At 42.0% G+C, this 23,613-nt stretch overlaps 1 protein-coding gene and 1 long non-coding RNA gene across 3 annotated transcripts in view; one reads left to right on the top strand and one right to left on the bottom strand.

The window, feature by feature from the left end:
- Positions 1-12,589: 12,589 nt before the first annotated feature.
- LOC123726631 (uncharacterized) lies at positions 12,590-14,102 on the bottom strand. Its single transcript, XR_006758690.2, has 2 exons — positions 13,874-14,102; positions 12,590-13,788 (listed from the first exon to the last, which is right to left on the bottom strand). It is a non-coding gene; the product is annotated as an uncharacterized LOC123726631 (long non-coding RNA).
- Positions 14,103-15,821: 1,719 nt separating this feature from the next.
- LOC106569767 (protein argonaute-3) overlaps positions 15,822-23,613 on the top strand; it is a 46,101-nt gene continuing 38,309 nt past the window's right edge. For both annotated transcript variants that reach the window (XM_014141361.3, XM_014141360.3), the window contains exon 1: positions 15,822-16,405. In XM_014141361.3, coding sequence (XP_013996836.1) covers positions 16,387-16,405 — 19 coding nt within the window. In that variant the 5' untranslated portion in view covers positions 15,822-16,386. The remainder of the gene's footprint in view (positions 16,406-23,613) is intronic.

The raw sequence follows: 23,613 nt of genomic DNA, 5'->3' as shown, positions 1-23,613 counted from the left end.
GCACAGTCACTTTAACCATATCTACATATACATACTACCTCAATCAGCCTGACTAACCGGTGTCTGTATGTAGCCTCACTACTTTTATCGCCTCGCTACTGTATATAGCCTGTCTTTTTACTGTTGTTTTATTTCTTTACCTACCTATTGTTCACCTAATACCTTTTTTGCACTATTGGTTAGAGCCTGTAAGGTCTACACCTGTTGTATTCAGCGCACGTGACAAATAAACTTTGATTTGATTTGAATTCCCAGATAGCCTATTCAGGTATGATGAATCCTTATCATTGATTAATTCAATTTGCTTTTGCAAATTCATTCACGTCCAACTCCCACAGTACTGGTACAGTGCTGATGGTTCATTAACGTCTATAAATAGATTAAAATCGTCTTTGCAGCTCCCAACATATTCCAAAACCAAACTTTAGAAAATTAGGAAAAAAACATTTTCCTTTCAAATGTTCTAATAATGTTCAAGCTATCAGAGAGTGTAGTCCCTACTTGCCCGCTAATTAGTGAACCTCGACCCATAAATGGATTGATCTCGGACCTCAACAGCAATACCAACCTTAATTATGCCATTAGCGGAAAAACAGCAGACAACAACGCTTTCCAAAGTCAACAATCGGGCGCAGGCCTCGTAAAGGTTCTCTCCAGTCTAGCCCTGATGTCTTGCCATCCAAGATTGGCATCGGTCCAATACCGCAGTGCACAATTGAAGCACGAGCAGGTAACGGTAGACATAAGGAGACAGGTGGAGAGAACCGGGAAACCAATGACAACTGCAGGAAAGGGAAAAATTCTGCTAGCTATGGAACTGCGTTTGAAAACGGAACAATTAAATGTAATTGCAAAAATGTATGACGATGAACAACCACAAACTCTTCAACAAAATCGCCTTCTACAGGAACTAAATTGCCTTCTACAGGAACAACTCGATCTAGCCAAAACTAAATACGATGATGTCCATGCCAAACTAGATAAGTCTGACGAATTATCTACAAACAGGAGCGCTCAACTTGATAACATGCATGCAGTTTTGTTGAACGTTACTCAAAGTAACACAGTTCTACTCAAAACGTTGCTGACCAAAGACAATCAGTTAGTGAACACGATGACTAATTTGGATGACAAATCAGCAGAACTTATTGAAATCGCTGACCAAATGAATGATGAGAAAACTCAGTTGATGAAGATGGAAATATTGATTTCTAAGCAAGCGGAGGAAATCTCATCACTGAATCTCTCGCTCCGAAACTACACTTCCAGGACGTATCGCTCGTTCACTCTGTGTATATTACCAGCCTCGAAACTGTACCCCTGCTACTTGGAGCAGACTTGATGGATCGGTTACTCCCATTGATGGTTTGGAAAACCAACCAGGTATGGTCACAGGCCACAGTGCCTTCTCCACTGACTACACTGTCTTCCCCTAACGCTAGCTGCAACGCAGTCATTCACAAGGGGTTTCTGTCGAAAGCACCCCTTGGGACAAAGACGTTTAGAAACCTCATGGTGCAGAATCCGATCCAAGGAGATATTACGATATCGCGACACATTCCATCAGCCAACCTGATTTGACCATTCTTTTCATGATTTCAAGCCAGCTGTCTCTGTGAATAAGCAACTTCCCTCCTCCTTGCAGTCGTGCAATACGGTAGTTGAGATGAACTTCTCTTGCCCTTTGGACACTTCTGCAAGCACTGCGGCCGTCTTAGCAAGAAAAAAATCGATGCGCAGTAAAACCTTGAAATCAGCCCTTGCCTTAACAGGAAGCCAGTGTAGGGAGGCTAGCACTGGAGTAATATGATCACATTTTTTGGTTCTAGTGATGATTCTAGCAGCCGTATTTAGCACTAACTGAAGTTTATTTAGTGCTTTATCTGGGTAGCCGGAAAGTAGAGCATTGCAGTAGTCCAACCTAGAAGTAACAAAGGCATGGATACATTTTTCTGCGTCATTTTTGGACAGAAAGTTTCAGATTTTTGCAATGTTACATAGATGGAAAAAAGCTGTCCTTGAAACAGTCTTGATATGTTCTTCAAAAGAGAGATCAGGGTCCTGTCACGTCCTGGCCAGTCTAAGGGTTAATTGGTATTGTAGTTTGGTCAGGACGTGGCAGAGGGTATTTGTTTTATGTGGTTAGGGGTGGTGTGTTTGTTGTAGGGCAGTTGATTTAGGTATTCCGGGGTTTTTGGGCACTGTTTGATTTTCATGTATTCTATGTTGAGTCTAGCGTGTCTGTTTCTATGTTTGGGTTCATTGGGGTTGGGACTCTCAATTGAAGGCAGGTGTTGTCTATTTGCCTTTGATTGAGAGTCCCATATATGAGGGTGTGTTTGTCTTTTGTGGGAGATTGTTGTGTGCACTGCGTTTGTTTGAGCCTGCCACACTGTTGCCGTTGTGAGTATTGTTTGTTGTTTTGTTTTTTCTCAAGTGGATACCTTACATGTTTTTTTTCAGTAATAAACATGAGTGTCCACAATCCCGCTGCATTTTGGTCCTCCTTTCCTCAACACGACGAAAACCGGGACGGGTCCAAAGTAACGCCGAGGTCCTTCAGTTTTATTTGAGACAACTGTACAACCATCCAGATTAATTGTCAGATTCAACAGAAGATCTCTTTGTTTCTTGGGACCTAGAACAAGCATCTCTGTTTTGTCCGAGTTTAAAAGTAGAAAGTTTGCAGCCATCCACTTCCTTATGTCTGAGACACAGGCTTCTAGCGAGGGCAATTTTGGGGCTTCACCATGTTTCATTGAAATGTACAGCTGTGTGTCATCCGCATAGCAGTGAAATTTAACATTATGTTTTCGAATGACATCCCCAAGAGGTGAAATATATAGTGAAAACAATAGTTGTCCTAAAACGGAACCTTGAGGAACACCGAAATTTACAGTTGATTTTTCAGAGGACAAACCATCCACAGAGACAAACTGACATCTTTCCGACAGATAAGATCTAAACCAGGCCAGAACTTGTCCATGTAGACCAATTTAGTTTTCCAATCTCTCCAAAAGAATGTGGTGATCGATGGTATCAAAAGCAGCACTAAGATCTAGGAGCACGAGGACAGATGCAGAGCCTCGGTCTGACGTCATTAAAAGTTCATTTACCACCGTCACAAGTGCAGTCTCAGTGTTATGATGGGGTCTAAAACCAGACTGAAGCGTTTCGTATACATTGTTTGTCTTCAGGAAGGCAGTGAGTTGCTGCGCAACAGCTTTTTCCCCAAAAAATTGAGAGGAATGGAAGATTCGATATAGGCCGATAGTTTTTTATAATTTCTGGGTCAAGATTTGGCTTTTTCAATACTGTTGTACCTGTTTTCTCCAGCATCTTCACAAGGTCCTTTGCTGTTTTTCTGGGATTGATTTGCACTTTTGGCACCAAAATACGTTTATCTCTAGGAGACGGAACGCGTCTCCTTCCTGAGCGGTATGATGGCTGCGTGGTCCCATGGTGTTTATACTTGCGTGCTATTGCTTGTACAGATGAACGTGGTACCTTCAGGCATTTGGAAATTGCTCCCAAGGATGAACCAGACTTGTGGAGGTCTGCAATTTTTTTTCTGAAGTCTTGGCTGATTTCTTTTGATTTTCCCATGATGTCAAGCAAAGCGGCACTGAGTTTCACGGTAGGCCTTGAAATACATCCACAGGTACATCTCCAATTGACTTCTAAAGCTTCTAACATCATTTTCTGGAATTTTCCAAATTGTTTAAAGGCACAGTCAATTTAGTGTCTGTAAACTTCTGACCTACTGGAATTGTGATACAGGGAATTATAAGTGAAATAATCTGTTTGTAAACAATTGTTGGAAAAATTACTTGTGTCATGCACAAAGTAGATGTCCTAACCGACTTGCTAAAACTATAGTTTGTTAACAAGAAATTTGTGGAGTGGTTGAAAAACAAGATTTAATGACTCCAACCTAAGTGCATGTAAACTTCTGACATCAACTGTATACAGCTACAGACTGTGAATTTGTAGTCTTTAGTTTTGTAGATTTCTTAATCATTCATGACGTCTGGTTCAACACCGTCCTCATGCTTTCTAGTCTATAGTGTAGTAGCCATTTCAATGTGGGGACTCAGTCCCTGCATTTTCTTGACAAAATGTACATTTTGTCAGAAGTGGGTTTTATGCACTCTGGAAAAGGGGGGCGTTCCATGATGCCGATGTAATGTCTGTGCCCATGTGGGCGTGGCCACTAACTTGGTTAAGTCTTCATATGAGAAACAATTCTCTCATTTAGAAGGCTAACATCACATTACATCTTCTCAAAAATAGTTTAATATTTAATCATATATGTTCCACAACATATATGAGATGAACTTCTCTTGCCCTTCGGACACGTCTAGTAACGGGGAACTATACTCATTCAGAGATACAGTTATGTTGTTCTACCGTCTTTAGTTATATCACAAATTATTAATAATTTCGACAGGATTGTTCTTTAAATTCCCAGGGACTATTCCAAATGTTTGGAATACAGAAATACTGTTTAATTATTCAACCTTTTTTCTGGGGGAATGGCCCTAGCCCTCACCCTCCGATCCAATAGGTCCCAGAGGTGCTCAATCTGATTGAGATTCAGGCTCTTCGCTGGCCATGGCAGAACACTGGCATTCCTGTCTTGCAGGAAATCATGCACAGAACGAGCAGTATGGCTGGTGGCATTGTCATGCTGGAGGGTCATGTCAGGATGAGCTTGCAGGAAGGGTACCACATGAGGGAGGAGGATGTCTTCCCAGTAACGCACAGCATTGAGATTGCCTGCAATGACAACAAGCTCAGTCCGATGATGCTGTGACACATCGCCCCAGACCATGACGGACCCTCCACCTCCAAATCGATCCCACTCCAGAGTACAGGCTTCAGTGTAACGCTCATTCCTTCGACGATAAACGCGAATCCGACCATCACCCCTGGTAAGACAAAACCGTGACTCGTCAGTGAAGAGCACTTTTTGCCAGTCCTGTCTGGTCCAGCGACGGTGGGTTTGTGACCATAGGCGATGTTGTTGCCATTGATGTCTGCAGTCCTCATGCCTCCTTGCAGCATGACTAAGGCACGTTCACACAGATGAGCAGGTACGCTGGGCGTTTTTCTTTTGGTGTTTTTCAGAGTTAGTAGAAAGGCCTCTTTAGTGTCCTAAGTTTTCATAACTGTCACCTTAATTGCCTACCGTCTGTAAGCTGTTAGTGTCTTAACGACCGTTCAACAGGTGCATGTTCATTACTTGTTTATTACTTGTTTATGATTCATTGAACAAGCATGGGAAACAGTGTTTAAACCCTTGACAATGAAGATCTGTGAAGTTATTTGGATTTTTACTAATGATCTTTGAAAGACAGGGTCCTGAAAAAGTTTACTTAATGAAGCTGCCCGTTGAGGACTTGTAAGGCGTCTGTTTCTCACACACAACATAACTATTATTAATGTGTTAAGCTATACATAATTATATTTGGAATAAACAAAGTTTGATGACATGACAATTCCCACTCTCTCTTCGCCTGACTCTATACCTTCGGGATCATTTTCTGCTGCGTTCCACAAAATTAAGGCCCTAAAAAAATTCCTCATGCTTTTACCCAGTCTTCCCCTTCTGGCCATAGGTTACAAGGGGTATTCTCAAGCCATGTTATTTTCACTTCGCTCTCCATCTCCTTCCTCTTCCATGGCCTCCCGATATAGGAGAGTACGGTGGCCCTAATCAACTTTACCTACTCTTGTGGTAACTCAGCACTGTTTATACATTTCAACATCAAAGCCCTCAGAAGATGCTATCCCAACAATGCTACCACTAACACTGCCCATGATGCATACTTCAAAATATTCCTCATTTGCGCTATAGTCCAGTTCCATGCTGTTACTATAGCATCCTTCAGTTACTGTCCCTACAGCGACTGCTGTGAGAATAGTTATTGCATTGATTGTCTCCTGCTCCTGATCTCCTATTGCCTTTGTTGTTCCCCGATAGATTTAGGACTGAATCTTTCAGATACTCCCTACCTCCGAAACGTCTACATATGCACAATTGAGAGCATCCTGTCGGGCTGTATCACCTCCTGGTACGGCAACTGCACCGCACGCAACCGCAGGGCTCTCCAGAGGGTGGTGTGGTCTGCCCAACGCATCACCGGCGGCACACTGCCTGCCCTCCCAGACACCTACAGCACCAGTGTAAACTTTGGGTCTCAGCGGTTGATAAGCAGCCCCCTTCTGACACTTTCCTGTCACTGTCACTCGGTCCCAATCTTCTGGGAGATATGTCAAGTGTTTGCTGGCTGTTAGAAATGGGGGAGATATTAGTGGCGTTGGAAGAGTATCCAACCTCACAAAACTCTGAGTCACATGTTTCTTAATAACACTCTGCAGGTACTTCCCTTCCTTAATTTATGAGCCACATAGATCTCCGCTCCAGTCATTTCCCAATTCCCCGTAACGCTAACGCCTTGGTTTTTGGGACTCCACAGAATACACTGATGTCGGTCCTCCAGCCTTTGCAATTAACATCCTTATGCAGACATTCTGTCTCAAACACATGCCCCATATGTACCTTGCCTCTGGACACAAATACATTTGCACATAAATCATTCTAACCCATAACACATTAGTCACTACTGCTAATCCACTTCTATAATTATAAACATACTAAAACATTCTAAATCAATTAGTCAATTTCCAACAATCCCTCCTCTGGAACAATGATCACTCATGTTCCACGACACCTAGAAAACATATTAATTTGAACAGGGAAGAGAGAGAATACATGTTTAATAATTTCACACCACCCTTGATACAAGTGAGACTGGGAGAAGAACCGTCCACCCGTTCTATTCAATGCCAATGGGATGCTAGTCTCCATGCCAGTCCCCTTCATCCTCATCCTCGGATGTCAAAGCAAGACACAGACTATGAACCTTGTACGTAATTAATTGTACTGTATCATCCAGCAATCCATATGTATTGCTGCGCTTTAACATTAGGATCACTGGCAACCCGTCATTCAGGGCAGGGTTTTGAGGCCCACATTTCTTTTGCTAAAAATGTGGGGCTCAAAACCCTATCTTGAATGACGGGTCACCACTGATCCTAACGTTAAAGCTTCCCTGTTCAAATCAATATGTTTTCTAGGTGTTGTGGAATATGAGAGTGATCATTGTCCAGAGGAAAGATTGTTGGAAATACACTACCATTCAAAAGTTTGGGGTCACTTAGAAATGTCCTTGTTATTGAAAGAAAAGAAGAAAAAAAATCCATTACAATAACATCAAATTGATCAGAAATACAGCATAGACATTGTTAATGTTGTAAATGACTATTGTAGCTGGAAATGGCAGATTTTTTATGGAATATCTACATAGGCGTACAGAGGCCCATTATCGGCACGTTCCAATGGCACGTTGTGTTAGTTAATCCAAGTTAAGCATTTTAAAAGACTTATTGATCATTATAAAGCCCTTTTGCAAATATGTTAGCACAGCTGAAAACTGTTGTTCTGATTAAAGAAGCAATACAACTGGCCTTCTTTAGACTAGTTGAGTATCTGGAACATCAGCATTTGTGGGCTCGATTACAGGCTTAAAATGGACAGAAACAAAGTACTTTAATCTGAAACTCATCAGTCTATTCTTGTTCTGAGAAATTAAGGCTATTCCATGCGAGAAATTGCCAAGAAACTGACAATCTCGTACAACGCTGTGTACTACTCCCTTCACAGAACAGCGCAAACTGGCTCTAACCTGAATAGAAAGAGGAGTGTGAGGCCCCGGTGCACAACTGAGCAAGAGGGCAAGTACATTAGAGTGTCTAGTTTGAGAAACAGATGCCTCACAAGTCCTCAACTGGCAGCTTCATTAAATAGTACCTGCAAAACACCAGTCTCAACGTCAACAGTGAAGAGACGACTCCGGGATGCTGGCCTTCTAGGCAGAGTTGCAAAGTAAAATTAGTAATTTGGAACAAATCAGTGGCTAACTGCAAGCAGTGCAATGCAACCAATAGCCTGCTATTCTATTGAGTGGCTGTGTGTTTTTTTTCCTGAGTTCCCACCATTAATCCAGAGATTGCCAGACTTTGGTGACAAAGTTTGATGACAAAACCGCTGAGCCACCTTCATGTTTAAGTGGGCACATCACAAGCCAAGGTGAGCCCAAAAATGTATTGTATGCTGCTGCATAAATTATATAATATGAAAGGGAGATATGCATACTGCAGCTAAGAAAGTAATACTAAGTATGTTATGTAGTAAGCTGTTAGTAGCCCATGTGCCTCACCTTAATAATTTGGTCTATTTTCACCTCTTAATTTTGCCTAACGTTACTGTTTTTTTTATAACCTGTTTTTGAGAAATGTCATCATCTAATATTGTAAGAGGTTTCATTGTCTGCTTATATGCCCCCTTTATTTATCCTACGGTTCTGACTTACTGTAAGAGCAGTCCATGTTCTGCATTCTGTCGCTGTACATTTCAAAAGTGCTGAACACATAGTTATATTGACTATGTCCATCGTCGCTCGCTCATTAGTCTTAATCGAAATTACTGAATGCCTCTTATCCAATCATCGTTCCCTTATGCCATAATTTGTACATGTCAATTGTCAGCCATATCAGCTATGTTTTTTAAAAAGGCAGTAAACGAGGCAGAATTAATTGTTTCGCTGCCAGACAAGGCTCCGCTGATAGCCAGGTGTAAGCGATGGTGAGGATTCACTCCATTGTGCTGGAAAGAAAAAGCTGTCCCAACAGCAGAGCTATGTAGGACCTAACAGTTTGTGGGCACCACTTGTCGACGTTATAGTGTAATTAATGTATTGTTTAGTGTTGTGTAGTGTCTTTGCTGGCATGCATCTAAACATTTTTGGGGGAGTTTGCCCCACCAAGATTTACATTCTAAAATCGGCACTGATTAGGATTCTGATGACATTGTAAAATGACTGCTCTCAAAATACACCATCATGGTAAGCCCAAGCTCTCATCTAGTGGGTTCTGTAATAACCTCCCTCTTGGAGGACATGATAAAATAAGGTTTAAAGGGAGGAAAACCCTCCCTACACTCAATAAATTTGAGCAGTGCACCCTCCCCTCACTTTGTGCTCTCCTCACAGCTCTTTCACTCCTTTCCGAATCATAATAAAACACTTGATAAATTATCCAACCCAATTTTAGAATGACAGTCCTTAGTGCTTCGCTTTGAGTTGATCACTCGAATTCGAGACCCTCAATTTAGCACACACTGACAGTTAGAATGTACATTTACAAAACAGGGAAAATATATAAACAGTATCTACTACAAGATAAAAACTTTTCTCATTACGTCCCGTTTGTCCCTGTTTTACTGTCGCGAGTGGCATGTTTGTATTTGTATTCCTGGGGTCCAGCAAAATTAAGGCAGTTAATAACAGATCGGTATCTCAATGCATTTTAATCTAAATTACAATAAGCATGTGTAGACCTCCAAAATCAACATGATACCCCAAATAAACAGTTTACAGCAACCTTAAATCAATTCACAGGCACAGTTGACCACCCCCTCCTTCCCCGCACTCTTTTTCCGGTATTTCTTCATGTTCTGCTTCAGATAGTGTTTCAGTTTGTCCTCCAAATGTCACATGTTCAAAGTGGATGGCCCTTGATAATGTATCTCACCTGAGCCGCCACTGTTGTTTACATTCCATTATAACTTGTTCATTTTTCAACCAGTATACCAGCATCATGAAAGAAGATTGGACGGCATCTGTCTCCATGCCTACTCCACGTGGACTCATGTCACACTCCTGAGAGAATAGGCATTAGAGAAAAAGGCATTTGACAGCTTTGAATGGATGCTGTGTACTGGTTGCTGGCTTGGACTTAGGTCTCAGTAGAAGTGGTGAAAGACAAGGTCGTAGTGAGCGCCTTTGTCACTATTTCTTCAGCCGGTTGGGGGGGGGGTGAAGCTCACACTGTTCTCGTCGATTTATTCCTTCCATGCATCAAGATACCATCTGCAGTCACTATCACCATAACTTCGAGAGAGGATAGACCAAAACAACAGTTTAAGGCATTTCTGAATCAGAAAATCCAAACAACTATTTACCGAAAGACAAATTATTACCTTCCTAATTTTCTTAATACAACATTTCTAAGACAAATGTTAAAGAGCATACCAACACACTGCTCACACCATTTTCCAAATTGGCTTATACACCCTTATCATACTGGCGATCTCACTGCAGAGTTACCAGGTCAGGGATTTGGAGAGCTAACCCTTAGGGAGAAACCCCGACCATAATCTGGTGAGATTTGTATCGAAACAAAGTTAAAAACCAAAACATAAACAGCTATACACTTCTTGATATTATACTTAAATCTCACCCAACATCTCTATCCTTTCTAGTGAGGTTGATCAGGCCTCACCAGAAAGTTAGGACAAAGGTCATCCAACACCATTAAGTATTTTCTTTCCCTTGGTTTAGAAACCATTTCAAACATTTCCATCATTCTGCATTCCCAATTTACAACCAAATTCAAAAGACCCCACACAATAAATCAAACATGGTATTAACGCCACTAACAAATATTCATAACCGTTGTTGTTGTGTGTGTGTGTGTGTGTGTGTGTGTGTGTGTGTGTGTGTGTGTGTGTGTGTGTGTGTGTGTGTGTGTGTGTGTGTGTGTGTGTGTGTGTGTGTGTGTGTGTGTGTGTGTGTGTGTGTGTGTGTGTGTGTGTGTGGTAAAACGTGGAGCAAAAACACACAAATGGCCAGGCCTTACTTATCTGGGAGCTCCCTTTACGGTCGGATCCGGATACCTTTATACTTTATAAAACTGCAGAATTTCACTAACTGTTCTTCCAAGACAGTCTCAGGAAACACCTCAAAGAGAGAGATAATGACACCCCATCCACTCCTGGAAGAGAAAGTGTACATTTCGTTAGTATTCACTATGCTAAACTTAATCAGCAACACAAACATTTTAATTACAAACAAAACACGATAATGCTCAGACCACTGTCCTACCATTGCCTTAATGTTCAAAATTGTTAAAAGGTCATTTTAGGTTTGGTAACCCAAATGCGGTCACTTGAAATAATTGCTTTTTCAAAACTCTACTACAATTACTCACAATATTAACTCTAATTCCCCCCCAAGCTTGCAAGGATTCTTAACTATTTTCAAAGGTAGCGATACGCACTTCTCCGGGGAGTAGTTATGGTATTTGTGCCTATTAATTGGTCACAGCGCCTAATACCTTTTATTAGAACCAGTACTGAAAAGTCTGCCAATTTACTATTACGGGTGACCTAATGTCTTATACCAGTGTTACGCCTCAAATATCACTGTTGTTAACAACACACATTTCCGAAATTATTCACAGTCGTTTCCTATTTCCACATAATCTGTCAGTGTTCCCCGTCCCAATAGGGCATAAACCAATCTCTCTCTTTATTGCTAGTGTTAATCCATATAAATCACTTTCAAACAACATTTGAATATCTTCTTGCTTTCTAACCATGAATGTGGCTCTCCTCCAGAATTTATATGCAACCTTTTATCACCATGGACTTATTCTCTACAACCTACCTAAGCATGACAATTTACACACACACACACACACACACACACACACACACACACACACACACACACACACACACACACACACACACACACACACACACACACACACACACACACACACACACACACACACACACACACACACACACACAGGTCTAGTAGGGAACCAAGCTAACTCGAGATTTACCCCTTGCAGGTACCAGCCTGCTCAGGCTTACCTTCCAGGACTTACCCTACTCTTTATGGTACTCGTAGGAACATTTTTTACATTTACATTTTAGTCATTTAGCAGACGCTCTTATCCAGAGCGACTTACAGTAGTGAATGCATACATTTCATACATTTTTTCTCCGTACTGGTCCCCCATGGGAATCAAACCCACAACCCTGGCATTGCAAACACCATGCTCTACCAACTGAGCCACACGGGCCACACAGGAACCAAACCACTCAGGATTTAACCCCTAGGACTTACCCTCTGCAGGTTCCAGCTTGCTCGGGTTTACCTTCCAGGATTTACCATATAGCATTAATCTACAACCGGTCGTAATACAATGGGGTTACTGAATAAATTTAGGCTTTCCAGGTCCGTATCCTATAATTGGTTCAGCCTACGACTCTCATCTCCCCAACATGTCAGAATGAGTGGTAAATGTGCCTACCTTGATTTTTGGTGCCTGCTCCTTTTTCACTGTTTTGGACTCTCGTTCGACTGTAAATTGGGGTGAACCCTATTTTTTTAATTTATCTGTTATTTTACCAGGTAAGTTGACTGAGAACACGTTCTCATTTACAGCAATGACCTGGGGAATAGTTACAAGGGAGAGGAGGGGGATGAATGAGCCAATTGTAAACTGGGGATTATTAGGTGACCGTGATGGTTTGAGGACCAGATTTGGAATTTAGCCAGGACACCGGGGTTAACACCCCTACTCTTACGATAAGTGCCATGATCTCAGAGAGTCAGGACACCCGTTTAACATCCTATAGGTTCTAAATAAACAGAGCAAATCTCACGGATGACTAGTAAAGCTCAAAGCAAGTTTATTCACCCTCCGGGTCACACAGCTGCATAAAAAAATACATGTTTCCATCAGCAAAAGTGTTTATACCCCCCTCCCCCTTTTAGGCGGAGTCTCCTCCTTTTCTCTAAACACTACATCTTTGTTGCTAGGCAGGACGTTAAGTGATGTGGGTAATAAACTGTTCCTTCTCCCTTCATGTGACCTGACCTAACCTCGGCCCCCATTCCTCACTAATCCACAGCTATCCATCCTCATCAGTGACCATGTGATTGCCTTTTCCCTTACTTAGTAACTCTCCAAGCCCTGGTTCATATCCACCTCCATTGACCCGACCATATACATTCCTCCAACATATAACCATTAACTTAAGGTGTAGCAAGTATTTCAAATTACAACCCAACAGCATGCTTGATAAAGTGCTGAAACAAGTTCCAGAACAGGTCCCCGTCGATGTAGCCACTGTTTGACTGTCCATACAAGGCTTGGGGGGGGGGGGGGGGGGGCCTCCCAGTGTGTAGTGGCCACCGGGGAAACACTTGGGGTAGATGATAAATAGGGGGAGGTCCTCCCCAGCTGTGTTAAAGCACTGTGATATGCTCCTTGGCCCCTGGAGCCTGCGGGTTCACGTGTTTTGCGCCCTTGTACCTGCTCTGGCACCTGTGTCTGCTCTGGCCGCTACAAAACCCAGACTCATCGCAGTTATAGATTTGTCTGGGTTTCTCCCTCAACCCGCTCTCCTCCAATTGCTTCTCATAAGAAGTGAAGAAGGTGTCCATAGTCAGACGGATGGCACGCTCAGCTCCCCCCGTCCAGGGTGCCTGGCCTCCTCCTGAACATTTCCCGTCACCTCTTCCCCAATGGTGTGATTGTCTCCCTTGGGTGCCGAAACCTAGAATAGAATATAAATTGTCCATCCAGGATGATGTTTATTTTGGCATCACATACATTAAGAACAGTCAGCCCAGCATTCTACATACATGAACACATAAAACACCAAATACTTGCATAGTTTGTCGGCGTATTTCATCAGCCTCTGTCTGGTGAAGCTGAACCAATAGCTGGCACAGTAGATACAGTACTGCACCAGATAATCGTAATCCTCTGGTGCAAGCAATGTGGGCGGTCCACTGCAACAACCATGGTCACCCGGCCGCCCAGCCCTTCCGCCAGGTTCTGCCGAGGTACACCATGCACCTTGATTGATAAGAAAAGAAAACTGTTATTAGCAGATGAAATTCACATACATGTGGTAATCTCCTAAAAACAAAAGATGACCAACCTTGGCAGCCCGGCAGATAGCCATCCCTGCCCTGCACTCCTCCATGGCTTGGAACATGTCCACCTCACTCCACTGCTTCCTTTTGACTTTCTCTATACTGTTGTGGGAAATTCATGTAGCTAAATAACTTGGCATACTATACACATTTTAGAAAGATAACTCCATCTGAATATGTACTGTTATATTCCAGTCCATTAAAATGTTGAGCTCAAACTGATTCAGTCCTCCAACCACTATAGAGGGCGTCTGAAGTTAGGGGGAAATTAGTGGGATGTCTCATAGAATGGCGTGGTATGCAAAATAGGTCAACTTTGAGCACCTTTATCTCTTGAATGTTTGCCATTCAGGTCCAAAAAGTCACTTTCTGAGCACTTCTGCAATGGGCAAATATGTACGGAAGGTTTCGTTCAAATCAAAAGGGGTGCTGTCAAAAAGTCATTGAATTCAAACGGATTTACCCATGCATTTTACGAAGACAAATATGATTCTTTATGTTCTGAATTGTTCAGTGGAGTCTTTTTCTAACATAGCATTAACATTATATAAAAAAATATATAATGATTTCGTAACCTAATACATCCGATAATAAGCACCGAGCTGTCGACAGTGCGGTGCCGCTTCTTGCAGCGATTTTTGAGGATTTTTGGATGTTTTTGGATGTTTTGGTCTTCTGCAAAATTGGTTCCGTGGGTCGCAAAAAGCTAAATTAACATGACACAAGCTGAATGTAAAAGGATTTTAAAATTAAAAGCCTGCGGTATTGTAACGGCTGTCTTCATCGTCAGATGAAACAGAGAAGTCATCGTCGGAAAAGGTGGACCAATACGCAGCGGAGGATGTGTTCATCATTAGAATTTTAATAGAACAACGTGAACACTATACAAAAAAACAAGAAACGACAGCAAACAGTTCTGTTAGGAAAACACACTAACAAAATACAATTACCCACAAAACCCAAAGGAAAAACATGCTCCTTATGTGTGACTCCCAATCAACAACAACGAACTTCAGCTGTGCCTGATTGGGAGCCACACATGGCCCAAAACAAAGAAATATAAAAAACCTAGAAAAAGAAAAGAGAACGCCCACCCAATGTAACACCCTGGCCTAACCAAAATAAAGAACAAAAAACCCCAGGTTATCCGGACTTGCTAGCTAATTTGTCCTGGGATATAAACATTGAGTTGTTATTTTACCTGAAATGCACAAGGTCCTCTACTCCACCAATTAATCCACACATAAAACGGTCAACCGAATCGTTTCTAGTCATCTCTCATCCTTCCAGGCTTTTTGTTCTCTTGACTTTAGATTGCGATTGGCAACTTTCATAAATTAGGTGCATTACCGCCACTGATCTCGTTTGTCTTCAGTCACCCATGTGGGTAAACCAATGAGGAGATGGCACGTGGGTACCTGCTTCTATAAACCAATGAGGAGATGGGAGAGGCAGGACTTGCAGCGCGATCTGCGTCAGAAATAGAACTGACTTCGATTTTAGGCCTTGGCAACGCAGACGCTCGTTGGCGCAATAATTGAATAATATAGATTTCTAAATTTATTTTGCAACGCTCGCGCACACGACGCGAGTGGTGTAGTCAGCCTGTAATAACACTTCCCTGAGGATATTTTGTCTCATATTACCTACTACATAATGACAAAATCCACAGACAACATGTAAAGTACATTCAAAAGTTTATTCAACGGTCTGATTTGTGAAGGGGCTCCTGAGTGGCGCAGCAGTCTAAGGCACTGCATCTCAGTGCTAGAGGCATCACTACAGACACTGGTTGAATTCCAGGCTGTATCACAAACGGCCATGATAATAATTTGTTCTTAACTGACTTGCCTAGTTATATATATTTTTGTATATATATATTTTTTTATTGTTAATTTTCTAAGTATAGATAGGACTCTTATTCTGAAGGATTCCAAAAACTGTGACCCGGAAAGTACTTAATTATTCTTGTCTGCTTCACAGCGGTAGTACCGAGAACGTACCGGGGTGTGAAACACAAATTTGCCGGCAGAACAACACCAAAAGAGCGGCAAAGTGTTCACGTTTAATCGTTCGAAGAACAAACTTCAAGTAATTGTTATTATCCTGGCAACTGATGACGAGGCGAAACTCCGAACGACTGAGGTAGCATTAAAACAGTTCAGAAATAGGCGCCGTCTGTCGAGTCTCCGTGAAATATTTTCAGAGACTTGTCTTTGAAAATAAATAGATTTGTCTATTGGGAACAATTAATACTCCAACGAACATAATGGGATACGTCGTTTAACTTGGGCGGGTTGACAACAACTGGGGCAATTTGGGAGGACCTCTGGGTGGACACCGCAAGCGGCCCGTGTCCACATCAGCGACAGAAGCCGGGGTGTCGGCTTGAGAGTCTTCGGGTGAAAAATCTCCAACACTAGAGCTACAGCGCTGAATAAATAGCGTCGTACGAACAGGAGCTGCGCCGATATTTGACCATTGGGAGCCGGGGAGTATCCGGACAGAGACCTCATGAATGGAAATCGGAACTTCAGGTATATTCTTACACCGTCTGTCAAACCCCATATTAAATTGTTACATTTGGTGTTGAAGTTTTGTAGGCTGACTGACGTTACCAGTTTAATTCCTTAAAGGATAGCATACGATCAAGCCTACTATACCAATCAGATGAAATTAAATAAACTAATTCAGTCCTTTTCACTGTACTGTCTGGGTTAGAACACTAATTTGGGTGACTAGATATACTGTCTTTGGTAAGATTGTTTGCTGGTTGGTAGCCTTTGCCGGGTCCCCTTCAACCGAGGGGTCCAGCTGCGACAATCTCAGAGCAGTCATCTCTCATGATCTCTATGCTGCCACCTACTGATATGTAATCTCTCAGGAAAAGTGGGGGATTCGAAAGGAACCATAGAGGGCTTGCAGTTGCGTCACAGATCACCTAGCAACCCCACGCTTCGTGTTGGAAGACCAAACTCACATGCTGACCAGACAGCTCGCCGCGCCATTGCATGCATACCAGACACGATCAGGACACGCAGGTTGAAATATCAAAACGAACTCTGAACCAAATATATTAATTTGGGGACCGGTCAAAAAGCAAACATTTATGGCAATTTAGTTAGCTGCTGCTAGCTAATGTGGCCTGGGATATTAACATTGGGTTGTTATTTTACCAGAAATGCACAAGGTCCTCTACTCTGACATGTAATCCACAACAATTAATCTGCAGATAAAATGGTAAACCAAGTTTGTTTCTAGTAATCTCTCCTCCTTCAAGCTGCTTCTTCTTTGGACTTTATATTGTGGTTGGCAACCAACTTTAAGGTGCATTACCACCACCAACTGGACTGGAGTGTGGACCTCAATTCATCTTAAAATCACCCACGTGGTAATATGCTCCTAAAAAACAATGAGGAGATGGGAGAGGCAGCACGTCAAGCGTCACAAATAAAACCAAGTTCTATTTTAGTGCAAACACTCGTTGACGTGCGCAAGCAGTGTGGGTGAAATGATTGAATAACAGGTATTTGTATGCGACGCGAGCTGTGTGGTCAGCATGTCAGTCTTTTGACAGTCCTCCAATTGTCCAAATGGCTGGCTGTGTTTTGCAACCACCATGAACTTTGGGAAGATTTCCCATTATTTTGTTTTTCAAGGACCCAGAAAACAGAGGCGGGGTAGAACCTATTCAAGTAAGTAAACATCTATTTTTAAAATGATCAATTTATTATTAGCTAGCTTGCTACAGAAACTTAGTGTGCAGGCTAACTTAAATGAGCTGCTTACGTAATGTTCGCTAGTTAGCTAGCTAACTTTACATACTGTATATGTAGCTAGCTACGTGAATTAAATATCACCAGTTTACGAACGTCATATTAGTTAGTTAGCCATCTTTACGTATTTGTTGTAATTCCAAATGCATTTGTAGCTAGGTACTGTTGCTAGGTACTGTAGATGGCTAACTAACAGCCATGGAAGAGGGTGACAGGATTAGCTACCACTTCCAGCTGTCAGAGAAGGGAGAGTAGACTACTCTGGATATGGCAGGTAACTTTGTGGGAGAACACTATGAAACTTCTCCAGTTCCAGTCCCTAGTGAGGAAAAACTGAGGACAGAGAATTTTCAGGGATGTCTATCTTTAGTATAATGCAGCCCATTTCTTTTGTGTTTTCTGTCTTCAGATAGAGAGAGCTGTCAAACCCTTGCCTGCAGATGAAGAGGTCCCAAGAGAATAAGGGTACATCCTTGTGTACCATGGATTATATGTTAGCAAATGTTGTCAACAAAACTAGCTTAAAAGCCACACAATGTATAAACTTATTACAACTGGAGCAGGCCAACTCTGCTGGGTGTGCAGGCTTCTGTTCCAGCCCAGCACTAATGGACTCTGCACACCCAGTAGACAGGGATCGGGTGGAGCGAGGTTGGTATTGACATTTCCACCCCCCCCCCCCCCGAAATGGTTTTAGTAATAATAGCCTACTTGTTGCTAAACTGTCTACACGTTTACATATGAATTAGCTTACTTGTACACTTTGAAATTATATTAAAGTGTTGATTCTTTGAAGTGTTTAAACTTGTTTTAATTGTTAACTTAACTATTATTCAGGATGAACTAGCGCCAATGTTGATTTAATCACAGATCACAATCCAGCAATAAAGAGGGGAAGGGAATCTGTCTCTAATTTGTCTCTTCCTGTGTTGTATTCTCAAATTAATATCACCTTTCTGTTTAGTCATAAATTCTCCAATTAGTTTTATTTGATTGCCGCAATGTTTTCAGGATATCAGCCATGTGAACCCATTTTTTTAATTGCATGCAATGCCAATGCAGCCAAAAGGCCTACAGCAGTGGTTCCCAACTCTAGTCCTTGAGTACCCATCAATAGCAAGCACTTTTTTTGTAGCCCCTGACAACATACTGATCCAACTCATTGAGGGCCTGATGATTAGTTGACAAGTTGAATCAAGTGTGTTTGCTGCTACAGTAAAACTGTACTGTTGTGGGGTACTCGAGGACCAGAGTTGGGAACCACTGGCCTACAGTATGATGGCATTAAAGCAAATTTATGCATGATCTGAAAATGTGGTCGGAGGCACCTTTTGGATGATATGATGCAATGTGTAGCCTCCAGAGGTACGCAGAGGCTAACTTGAGCTCTGTACCGCATCGCCGTGCACCTCTCATTTTGTAACAATGTGGAGGGCTCCGTATAACTCTGCATTGACATGATTGGTTGATGGTAGGTGGGGGCGGCAGGTCCTTTATAAACAAACTCACTTCCTTCACAACAGCTCTGCTCCACGTTCCACAAGAAGTATGAATGCCCCGACTTCTGCAGAGGCCGTATCAGCGTAAATGCTGCATGGCCAATGCAGATGTCGGATTGACCATGTAGCGCCTTTAAGCCTCATGGGCGTTTGCAATGCACCCCTTGACATTGTCCATCTGAAGCAGAAAATGGCTTAACTCCCACACTGTTTACATATTGTTTAGCTATATGTTCTTAATTTAAAAACGATACCAGTAGACAATGTACAGTGAGGGGAAAAAGTATTTGATCCCCTGCTGATTTTGTACGTTTGCCCACTGACAAAGAAATGATCAGTCTATAATTTTAATGGTAGGTTTATTTGAACAGTGAGAGACCGAATAACAAAAAAATCCAGAAAAACGCATGTCAAAAATGTTATAAATTGATTTGCATCTTAATGAGGGAAATAAGTATGTGACCCCCTCTCAATCAGAAAGGTTTCTGGCTCCCAGGTGTCTTTTGTACAGGTAACGAGCTGAGATTAGGAGCACACTCTTAAAGGGAGTGCTCCTAATCTCAGTTTGTTACCTGTATAAAAGACACCTGTCCACAGGAGCAATCAATCAGATTCCAAACTCTCCACCATGGCCAAGACCAAAGAGCTCTCCAAGGATGTCAGGGACAAGATTGTAGACCTACACAAGGCTGGAATGGGCTACAAGACCATCGCCAAGCAGCTTGGTGAGAAGGTGACAACAGTTGGTGCGATTATTCGCAAATGGGAAAAACACAAAAGAACTGTCAATATCCCTCGGCCTGGGGCTCCATGCAAGATCTCACCTCGTGGAGTTGCAATTATCATGAGAACGGTGAGGAATCAGCCCAGAACTACACGGGAGGATCTCAAGGCAGCTGGGACCATAGTCACCAAGAAAACAATTGGTAACACACTACGCCGTGAAGGACTGAAATCCTGCAGCGCCCGCAAGGTCCCCCTGCTCAAAAAAGCACATATACATGCCTGTCTGAAGTTTGCCAATGAACATCTGAATGATTCAGAGGACAACTGGGTGAAAGTGTTGTGGTCAGATGAGACCAAAATGGAGCTCTTTGGCATCAACTCAGCTCGCCATGTTTGGAGGAGGAGGAATGCTGCCTATGACCCCAATAACATCATCCCCACTGTCAAACATGGAGGTGGAAACATTATGCTTTGGGGGTGTTTTTCTGCTAAGGGGACAGGACAACTTCACCGCATCAAAGGGACGATGGACGGGGCCATGTACCGTCAAATCTTGGGTGAGAACCTCCTTCCCTCAGCCAGGGCATTGAAAATGGGTCGTGGATGGGTATTCCAGCATGACAATGACCCAAAACACACAGCCAAGGCAACAAAGGAGTGGCTCAAGAAGAAGCACATTAAGGCCCTGGAGTGGCCTAGCCAGTCTCCAGACCTTAATCCCATAGAAAATCTGTGGAGGGAGCTGAAGGTTCGAGTTGCCAAACGTCAGCCTCGAAACCTTAATGACTTGGAGAAGATCTACAAAGAGGAGTGGGACAAAATCCCTCCTGAGATGTGTGCAAACCTGGTGGCCAACTACAAGAAACGTCTGACCTCTGTGATTGCCAACAAGGGTTTTTCCACCCTAAGTCATGTTTTGCAGAGGGGTCAAATACTTATTTCCCTCATTAAGATGCAAATCAATTTATAACATTTTTGACATGCGTTTTTCTGGATTTTTTGTTGTTATTCTGTCTCTCACTATTCAAATAAACCTACCATTAAAATTATAGACTGATCATTTCTTTGTCAGTGGGCAAACATACAAAATCAGCAGGGGATCAAATACTTTTTCCCCCTCACTGTATATGTGGCTAATCATTCTACTAGACTTTGTACGCCATGTACTGATATTACATTTTTGGTTTAAAAAAAAATCCAACCCTTGTAATCTAGGTGGTGAAATGTCTGAAAGCAGGAGATAAGATCCTTAGCCTAAAACATACACACAATTACTACTACCAAGTTCAATGCCAGATACTTTTCTCCAAAAAGATTTGAGTGGCACTTAGAGGTGAGAACTACAACAATTACATTGTCAATGCTAAATGTGTTTTATGGGGCTAGGCAAAGCAGAGATGACAATGATTTTCTTTCACCCATACAATAATATTCGCTATAATTAAAGTACAGTATGTTTACAATATCATAAACAATAGCCTTTTACATGTTCCAAATTATATTTTAGATATTCATACGGTTTAAGGGGGCACTTTTGTCCTGACGACAAGGTAAAGGTGCTCTACTCAAATGGCACAACCGACTCGTTCAGATTGACCAAAGGACAGCATGTAACAACCATCTCGTATAATTGGAGGGATGTCTCCTTTCATATCTAGAAAAGGACAAAGTAATAGAAACTGATGCTGCTGTAGCACTGCACATCTTCACAGTGGGAATCCAGTCGACATGGGTGTCTTGATAAAGGTTAGCTGCTGAACCTACAGTAGTACATAAACAAATGAAAAGCACACCTGATGCTAGAATATCACAACTTCAGGCCAACTATAATGTCAGTGCAATTGTTTGTGTTTTTAATTCATTCAGGTGTTTTAGAGTCCATATATAAAGATTCTATATTTTTATTTAACTAGGCAAGTCAATTAAGAACACATTCTTATTTACAATGACGGCCTACCAAAAGGGAAAAGGACTCCTGCGGGGACGGGGCTGGGATTAAGAAATAAAATATAGGACAAAACACACATCACGACAAGACAGACCACACAACACTACATAAAGATAGACCTAAGACGACAACATAGCAGGGCAGCAACACAACATGGTAGCAGCACAAAACATGGTACAAACATTATTGGGCACCGACAACAGTACAAATGGCAAGAAAGTAGAATATATTGTTGGGCTTGAACAACCAATTGTCAACACAGCAGGTTGTCCCATCCCATTGAGGCCTTTGTCCTATGCTATAATGTCCATACATTTTCCATCTTATGAATAAAGTTCAACAAATTACCATATTAATATATGATAACCACAATTTTTCTGGGACAATACTGTCCTCCAGGCTATACAGATGTCATATTGTACAATTTGTGTCTCCTTTTCATGGCTATGTCTAGAAGGGATCCAGCTTTTGTAAAATGAACGTCATATTTGACACTTCGTAGCAGATTAGGAGAATTTAGGCAGCAGGTTAGGAGAAAAAGTTTAGGAAAAGGGTTATGTTTAGCTAAAATGCAAAAACAATTTTGACAAAAGCTGGATCCCTTTTAGCCAGGACCCCTTTTTTCATAGGCCTAGGTTACATGGTTGCATTCAAGACAGTCATTTTTATTTCACCTTTATTTAACCAGGTAGCAAAGTTTAGAACAACTTCTCATTTACAACTGCGACCTGGCCAAGATAAAGCAAAGCAGTGCGACCAAAAACAACAACACAGAGTTACACATAAACAAACGTACAGTCAATAACACAATAAAATAGAAAAATCTATGTAGTGTGTGCAAATGTAGGGAGGTAGGCAATAAATAGGCCATAGAGGTGAAATAATTACAATTTAGCATTAATACTGGAGTGATAGATGTGCAGATGATGTGCAAGTAGAGATACTGGGGTGCAAAGAAGCAAGAGGGTATGTAATAATATGGGGATGAGGTAGTTGGGTGTGCTATTTACAGATTGGCTGTGTACAGGTACAGTGATCGGTAAGCTGCTCTGACAGCTGATGCTTAAAGTTAGAGAGGGAGATATAAGACTCCAGCTTCAGTGATAAAAAAAAAGAATAAAAATAAAAATAAATGTTTTGCAATTCATTCCAGTCATTGGCAGCAGAGAACTGGAAGGGAAGGCGGCCAAAGCAAGTGTTGGCTTTGGGGATGACCAGTGCAAGATACCTGCTGGAGCGTGTGCTACGGGTGGGTGTTGCTATGGTGACCAGTGAGCTGAGATAAGGCGGGGCTTTACCTAGCAAAGACTTATAGATGACCTGGAGCCAGTGGGTTTGGCGACAGATATCTAGTGAGGGCCAGCCAACAAGAGCATACAGGTCGCAGTGGTGGGTAGTATATGGGGCTTTGGTGACAAAACTAATGGCACTGTGATAGACTACATCCAGTTTGCTGAGTAGAGTGTTAGAGGCTATTTTGTAAATAACATCGCCGAAGTCAAGAATCGGTAGGATAGTCAGTTTTACGAGGGTATGTTTGGCAGAATGCGTGAAGGAGGATTTGTTGCGAAATAGAAAGCTGATTCTAGATTTCATTTTGGATTGGAGATGCTTAATGTGAGTCTGGAAGGAGAGTTTACAGTCTAACCAAACACCTAGGTATTTGTAGTTGTCCACATATTCTAGGTCAGAACCATCCAGAGTAGAGGTCGACCGATTTATGATTTTTCAACGCCGATACCGATTTATTGGAGGGCCAAAAAAGCCGATACCGATTAATCGGCTGATTTTATTAT

Source organism: Salmo salar, chromosome 14 (assembly GCF_965601325.2).
Source record: "Salmo salar chromosome 14, fSalSal1, whole genome shotgun sequence".
Classification (NCBI taxonomy): domain Eukaryota; kingdom Metazoa; phylum Chordata; class Actinopteri; order Salmoniformes; family Salmonidae; genus Salmo; species Salmo salar.
Note: the sequence above shows the minus strand (reverse complement) of the source record. Positions and strands in the feature narration are given on the sequence as shown.